The sequence below is a fragment of the Penaeus chinensis genome, chromosome 7, assembly GCF_019202785.1.
Source record: "Penaeus chinensis breed Huanghai No. 1 chromosome 7, ASM1920278v2, whole genome shotgun sequence".
Classification (NCBI taxonomy): domain Eukaryota; kingdom Metazoa; phylum Arthropoda; class Malacostraca; order Decapoda; family Penaeidae; genus Penaeus; species Penaeus chinensis.
The window spans coordinates 36,979,061-36,986,560 of record NC_061825.1 but is presented as its reverse complement, the minus strand read 5'-3'; the positions used below and the strand labels follow the sequence as shown (position 1 = coordinate 36,986,560).

At 37.7% G+C, this 7,500-nt stretch overlaps 3 protein-coding genes across 6 annotated transcripts in view; 2 read left to right on the top strand and 1 right to left on the bottom strand.

Annotated features, from left to right (window-relative positions):
• The window catches only part of LOC125027098 (zinc phosphodiesterase ELAC protein 1-like), a 19,179-nt gene extending 19,036 nt beyond the window's left edge, over nucleotides 1–143 (top strand). The window contains exon 8 of the mRNA XM_047615913.1: nucleotides 1–143. This exon is cut by the window's left edge and continues 1,899 nt beyond it. The gene's annotated coding sequence lies outside the window, so the exon portion shown is untranslated.
• The window catches only part of LOC125027096 (CCA tRNA nucleotidyltransferase 1, mitochondrial-like), a 15,392-nt gene that overhangs the window by 1,753 nt on the left and 6,139 nt on the right, over nucleotides 1–7,500 (top strand). Inside the window, exon 1 of one of the 4 annotated variants that reach the window (XM_047615910.1) lies at nucleotides 7,316–7,452. The exons of 1 other annotated variant lie outside the window; for it this stretch is intronic. Coding sequence is in view for 2 of the 3 variants with exons in the window: in XM_047615908.1 (XP_047471864.1) it covers nucleotides 7,431–7,500 (70 nt within the window). In the remaining variant the exon portion in view is untranslated. Of the gene's footprint in view, nucleotides 1–7,315 lie in introns of those variants that run through there. 2 more of the 4 variants (XM_047615908.1, XM_047615907.1) reach the window with 2 other exon arrangements.
• On the bottom strand, nucleotides 2,998–7,125 carry LOC125027097 (G2/mitotic-specific cyclin-B-like). Its single transcript, XM_047615912.1, has 8 exons — nucleotides 6,969–7,125; nucleotides 5,780–5,985; nucleotides 5,369–5,579; nucleotides 4,751–4,909; nucleotides 4,406–4,645; nucleotides 4,180–4,298; nucleotides 3,718–3,844; nucleotides 2,998–3,494 (listed from the first exon to the last, which is right to left on the bottom strand). The coding sequence occupies exons 1-8, from the start codon at nucleotides 6,999–7,001 to the stop codon at nucleotides 3,384–3,386; spliced, it is 1,206 nt and encodes a 401-aa protein (XP_047471868.1). The 5' UTR covers nucleotides 7,002–7,125; the 3' UTR covers nucleotides 2,998–3,383.

The following is a 7,500-nucleotide window of genomic DNA, read 5'->3' as shown; positions in this document are numbered from 1 at the left end:
CTTCACAACTCATTAGACAACTAGAAATATATTTTAACTACACTACCAAGTTTGTTTTGAATATCAAATTTATCTTTAAGAACCCTCTCAGAACCATTCTGTGTATTTGGAAGATATATTCAATAAAATGTTGAAACCTGTAATTAAATTTATAAATGATCTATAATAACAAAATTTTGTTTCATCTTTTATTCATGCAAGCACATCAGAAAGGAAAGGGAAAAAATGCATCCTACTTAAAGTGAATTAAATATTAAGATGAGACAAATTAAAATAAACAAACCATACAATATACTGGACAATCGGCCAAGTTCATAATTACAAATTATTTATATTTGACAATAAAGTTATTATTTACTTTAAATACAGTAAATCAATGCAAGACCACAGTGGTTCTGTGGAACTTCATTTGCCTTCCAGGTAGCTTGCTATGCCCAAGGTGGACCCCAAATAATATTAGGAAGGGCATTAGCGAAGGCAACACGAGAGCATTGCTGTAACCTCAAATTGGAGAGTCCCAAGTGTAAAACATCATCAGTTGCAATCAAGAAATATTATAGAATTTTAGAAGTGTGAACAATTACTGCAGGAGTAGTTAATAAGAAGTGAATATATTTTTCTTCTTTCAGGGAAAGGGGAAAACAATATGCCAAGTTGGTGTTATTGCTGAAGTTTTTGACTCAGTGTATTACAATTTTTGTAAGATAAGGGTCTTAATGGGACTGTGAATATAGTAAAGTATTTTTATTTTATTGTTGGAAAGTCTTCAAAACTACACCCTGTACACAGCAAATATATACAGATATGTGTAAATGCACATTCCCAAATTTTCCTTTAGTATCAAGTTTTGTGGATTAGTATTAAAAAAAAACATACTAGTCTAAACTCATGTAACATACTGCAGTCCTTTTATTTCCTGTGTATATTCTAGATTGCATGTAAACATTTGCATATTCACCCTTAAAGCCATATCTACATGAGAGGCAGTGCTTGTGCAGACAAAGACTTACCCAACATTTATGTGAGTAGCAGGCACTTGTAGAGATCAAAATCAGGAACCGGCAGGCAAACTTTAAAAATGCTTATACCCTATAATGCCTAAAGCCTGCTGGCCAGGAACTGTTTGATCTGGTAATTCTACCTAAAGACTTGTCCAGATAGCAGGCTTGGTTATTTGTCATGCCCAAGATAATACCAACCATTGGCTGTATAACGGATTTATGAGTGGAGGTGGTTGTTTATCTAGGAGTTTGCCTGCCTCTGACAACACTCCTTAGGTATGCTTACTGATCAGGCCCACTTGTCTGGACATAGCTTAATTAACGAGGGATATACACATCAAATGTGGGCTCTGCCTCTCGTGTGGACATGGCATTGATATATTAGGTTCATGGTGTTTCCTGGTGCAAGCATAATTTTGTAAATCCTTTGACTGCAGCCTAGGATTCCATAGACATTCCCCTTTAGGCATCTGATGTCACAAAAAATGAGAGATAATCTGAATACTATCATTCCCAACAAGAAAGCAGCAACAATAAAGATGTTTGACTCAAAGGCATTTTCATATGAAAAATGTGGCTGTCTACCTTTGTATCCCACGCAATTACAATTAGTTGAATTTTTTTTAAAGTAAAGATCATGAGGATACCTGAAAACTTTCACAAAAATTATTTGGTTGTACAAGATGCAAAATAAACTATGTCTCAGCCATTGTACTCGTGTACCATGAGTAATAGTTTTAGAAGTTAAAAGAATGAACACCTGACATGTTTCATGGATTAAAATAACACTGCCTGAAGCTAATCTCTGCTCCTTTCAGCAGCATACTCAGTAATAACTTGTTTACCATATAAATAAAAGGTTTATAAAGTTGCTTTTAGAAGCTGAATTTAAGATTTTACTGGCACGGTCATTTAATATTTACTCATTGCTGCAGTTGGTTCTCTATTAAAAGCCCAATCATCATCTTTAGGGAGGGAATACCCAAAACCCATCACTCAAATGATGGCAATGTTGACTATTCTTTTCATGCTTTCTCAAAAAGCTGCCAACTCAATTTGTCTAAAGTATTTACTATATGCTCAAACTTAAGTGTCATGCTCAAGATTAGTATCAGTTGGTATATATCCCAGTGAAATTATGTTCTCACTCACAACTGGTATGTACATATTGAGTATTAAGAACGGATTAAGGGGTGCCATGTTGCTATTGAGTGGTATGCAACATCTGTCCTCTTCCATACATGCACAAGTATCCTTTTATGGTAGTGGATAAAGGAAAGATTTAATATTATATTTTGTTTACTTTTCTGAAAAATATTACAGTATCGGTAACATGCATTTACATTTCTTTCAACTGGAAGTATACATAGTAAGAATATAGCACCTAGGTTTAGTCTAGTCAAATCCACATGAGAAAAATTTAATACATCCTTTGGTCAAGAACTAGATCTTTTCTAGGATGCAATACTAGAACAAATAGTTCTATTTCTTTCCTCACGTCTATCCTATTTTACAGCCGCTAAATACAACATCCATCTTTGTCCCTAGAAGTTTTGGGACCACTACTACCTGAAGCAGCTGATCAAAAAGGTACAACAAAAATGAGAAACAGGATTCCTTGGTTCATTAATCCTAAATTAAGGAAACTGCATTACCATACAAAAGATATACCTGTGACAATTTACGGAATTAAAAGTGCAGAAGTTAAAATTACATTTGGCAAAGCACCTAATCTGCATAAAGGAATATGCATCCTGCACATAAAAACATCTGGGTTCTAAAATAAAGAATAAAATGTGTACAATATTTGGCACACAAGCCTGTTCTTTTGCATTTATAAAGTAAAGCATGCATATTTATTTTCTTTGGTGATGCTGAAAACTATAGGAAAGGAATGGTTATGAACAATAATCCATAAATCAACTTGTTTACTGTCAATCCACATATATGGTTGCAATGTATAACTAAAGGCATAAAAAATAGTGGAATACAGATCTTGGATAAAACTGGTTTATTATATAGGTATACATACAGAACGTAACTAAAAAGTTTATCACAGATCATATATACATTACAAGACATTATAGCATATACTTCTTTGCAAGTTCCTTTTATCAAATAGCCATTTTTGTCCTGTCTAAAATTATATTAATACAATGAAGACCATGATAAATGGATAGATGCCAAAACCAGTCACTGGGTTGTACATGCTAACCCAGAGAACCAGTCTTGTAAAATAAAAAATTAAATACTGGTAGTCAGTATTTTATAAATCTGAAATCTTATGAAAAAGAAAACAAACTGGCATCTTAAAGTAATATGTACAAAAACCAGTCCATTCATTCAACATGTACAATATTTACTTTATAAATGGCAGCCACCTCATGCATAAGACGCACTCTTCTCTGCGAGCGAGTTGATGAGCTTTGATTTGAGCTGGGGAATCTCGCTAATTTTCATCAACTTGCTGGCTTTGTACTTCTGTCTTACAGCCTGCAAGTAAAGTACCAGTAAGATTTCTATACATAAAAACGTACAAAATTTGCGATCAGGACTATGAGGAGATGAAAATGAGCAAGTGACAAGCTTTGCATCTCAATTGCAAGTTGCAAGTGAATGTATAAGCATGATAAAAGTGCTGTAAATGTACACATTCTGAACCAAGTAAAAATGAAATCTAACTTTTTATATAATTAAAAGCTAAGGTTACTCTTACCTGTTGCTTTGCACTACTGCTCTTAACTACAACTGCTGCCATTTTGCACATGACTGGCATAAGATGTTGTTCAGTGTAGCGAGAATAGAATGTCAATGTATCGCTCCAGTTATTGCCATCCAACAACCTAAAAGGAAAATGTAAAAAATTACTGAGGGGGTGGGGGAGGACCTGAAATGGATAGATTAAAGAAATTGCAACAAGTCCTCACCAGATCGTAAAAGGGCTTTTTTGCATTTTTCTAGTGGTAAAAAGGCTGACGGTATTGATTGAACATCAATGACAAAGTAATATTACCAATATCCATTTCAATTTTAAGAGAAGCACCAACAATAAAACACGAATATGACTGGATTAAAATACAAGTAGCAGTTATTAAAAGAATAATATTAACTACTGCAATATAGGAAGTAAAACTTAAGGTCACTTGAAATCTTGTACTTAAAATCTTAAATTTCATACTTAAGTGAAAGGCAGAGAGCAGATGCAGCAATTATTGACGATTTGTAATGGCACATGCTGTACTCTGGCAAGCAAAGTTCCATCAGGTATTTTGCCAAGGTATGTTGAGAAGCATCAACCTGTTGACACAGAATTGCTAGTTTTACTACAAATCAGAAGCATTTCAGTATTTCATATTATAGAAGCAATATGGTTTCAATCTATGCCATAATCACCAGGTACTCACAGAGCCAGCTTTGCTGTTTCTTCGCAGGAAGTGCAAGGGAAGGGGATAGGATACATTGAAGCCCAGCTCATTCAGCATGGTCACCTCCATTTTACGAATCTCTGCCTTTGAGTAGGCTTTGTCTGTGATGTATGCGAAGTCCCCGATTTCTGGGCAATACATTTCTTCATATTTACTAGCAATGAACATGGCAGTCACACCAACTAACTGTAGCTTGTTACGTGGTATATTCCTCTGAGTCTGCAAATAGGGAAGAGACCATTTAAAAATCGAGGTATAAAATTGGAAGTAAATATTATTACAAAAAATAAATAAAGTAAATAAAGTAAACAAATTTCTAGTTACCTGGAGAAATCTGTCAATGATAGCAACAGTCAGATACAGTGTCTCTTGAAGCAGGGTGAAGCGGAGGTGGACTTGGACAAGCCAATCAATCAAAATTGCCCTCATCTTTCCTGTAATTACTTGGCCTTCTAGGTATCTGGGCTTGACTTTGTTGGCATCCTGTTAGAAGGGGAAATTATATAATTGGCTTTTTATAATGTGCTTCTAAACAATCCCACAAGTGCAAGGAATGACTGGGGTTACTATCCACTGGCTGTGCGGGAGTTACAGGTCAGCAAGACTGCTTGACGAGAATGCTACCATTTGCACCACACCACAATATCTAAGGATCTTAAATACATATGGATTGATTAATGTATCTAGACTTATACTACCAGTATGGCACGCTTAGTGACAACCGGCCCTGAAGTCTGCATATTTAATATTTCCACACAAGCTGGTTGACAACCGAATTCAGTGTTGCCAACATGATTAGCTTACCATGGTATAAAATCCATAATCACTAAATTTCTTACAGATTAAGATTTTCATACTCAGCATTCAAACAAAGATCAACAGGTCTGCAAATCTGCAGTTCACACAACTACACATACTTAGACTACAAACAAAGTTATTTACCTCCAGCTCTCGCAGGTACTTGTAGATATCATTCACATATTCAGATACAAGCTGAGGATTATCACTGTCTTGGGCATCAATATCTTCAACATCTAGTCTCTGGGTAGAGAAAGCAATAGCCAGTTCTTCCACCTTGGCTTCCTCCTCCACATCCATCTGCTCCACATGCTCTACCACTTCTTTCAGGGGCTTCACATTCTCTTTGCCGGATCTGACATAAAAAGGAAAAGATTAACAAGCCGATATAAACAGATACCATAACACAACCATTTCCTGCATCACTGAATACCATTTCAGTATCAAACTCTGCATATACCCTTTAGAATTGCCAATCTCAAAGAAATCCCTCTAAATATCTTAGTCGTCTACCCCTTAACCTCAGAGAGAGAGAGAAAAAAAAAAAACTCCCACCTGGCGAGCAGCCCAGAGAGGCCGACTTTGGGCTTTTGCAGTTTCACGGACTCATTACGGGAGATCTCCCCAGGCTTGAGGGGAGCTTTGGGCCCTTGCACAGGAATGGCACGGTTGCCAACATCCACGAAAGCACGACGGGTGATTGGCCCCTGTATCATCTTTGCCTCGACTTTGCGGGGATTGTTCAGGTCGTGCCCCAGATTCTGAAATACGGCAGAGGGAAATGTTAGAGAGTATAGAGGATTTACTTTTTGGCTTGCGACAACACTTCCTACTCAATGTGCCTGATGAATTCAGAAACCCACCCATTTGTCTATCCCTGCCCTGCGTTTGGCCTCTACACTGGTGAAGGCAACAACACATGCTTACAGACCTCCCTAGCAATCTACTACAAGGAAGGATCTAATTCTAGCTCTTGCCAGAATGTACTGTCAAAACCAGAGGTTCCAGAGACTGAAGCTGGGTTTAAGCTTTCCATCACAGACCACATAAGCTTCACATGCACTGGAACAAAGCTGGACTTGAATTCTACTGCAGGGTTTCTAGAAAAGTTTTGACCATTTAAAACCTAGAATAGAAAACTAATTCCCATTTGGAAGCGAGGAAACAGGTTTCCCCACCGCTTTATAAATCTCGTGTGGACTCTGTGGACTCATTCAACGCATTTAAATAAAACCCCAACCATCAGTCCGAAGTCACAGAAGATTCAACCGAGTAGGCCTATGAACACTGCCTATCCCAAGTCATTTTAAATCGACAAAAGCAAGATTCAAATTGCAAAACAGCCTTGCATTCTTCACGTAAAAAGTTGCAAAGCCAACTACGGATATCAGACCACTAAAACGATGGATGAATATAATCAAAAGATACGAAAACAAAACAAAAAAATAACCGCCACAGAATACGGCAATTCAAATATTCCTGACAATAAGCTCCTTTCATCATCGCGCTAAGGAAAGCCGAGCACGGGAAGATTTTAATACTGATGGCGATATAGTTCAATAGAAAGAGCGGCAGAAGAGGGGGAAAAAACCTCGAGCGAAGGCGCCTTGGAAACAAAGATTTAAATTCCGGGGCATTTAAACGGCCGGCGCGTACCCAAGCCTCGTGGCGCCGAGGCGGTGCGACTTCCGTCTTTCTTACGCTTTTCTCGCCCCTTCTTCCGTTTCCCCAACTTGAAACTTACACTGGTGAGATGTGTGGTAGTTCTCAAAGACATGATGGACAAAAATCAACCGGATATTCAAGAATGTGTGGCTTTTTTCACTGTGAAATCTCCTCAAAACAGGTCCTCTCTCAAGCGACGCCGACTCGACACTGAGTTTCAAACCGCCCGGCGGTCACGTGGTCAACGGTCAAAAAGGCCGCGCTACTCGCTGATTGGTCCGCGCGGAGATATGGTTCTCGCTGATTGGTTCAGTCCCAAATAAGCTTTTCTGATTGGCCAACGTGGGATTTAAATCGTGACGTCATTTTATTTTCACATATAAAATCAACAATAGTGCAATTATTCTATTTTCTCCTTACTAACCACCTTCTTCAATAATTAAAAAAACACAGCTATCATTTCATGTCCTCCGCAAAACCGCATATTCCTCCTAAAAGAAACTAGAGGTTTGTTTACACGAATCAGCTGATTGCCTCGGCGATGTTGGCTCGAATTGCGACACGTGAGTTCCTCGCCCGGAAAACTTTCTTGCATTTAATCTCCCCTTCGC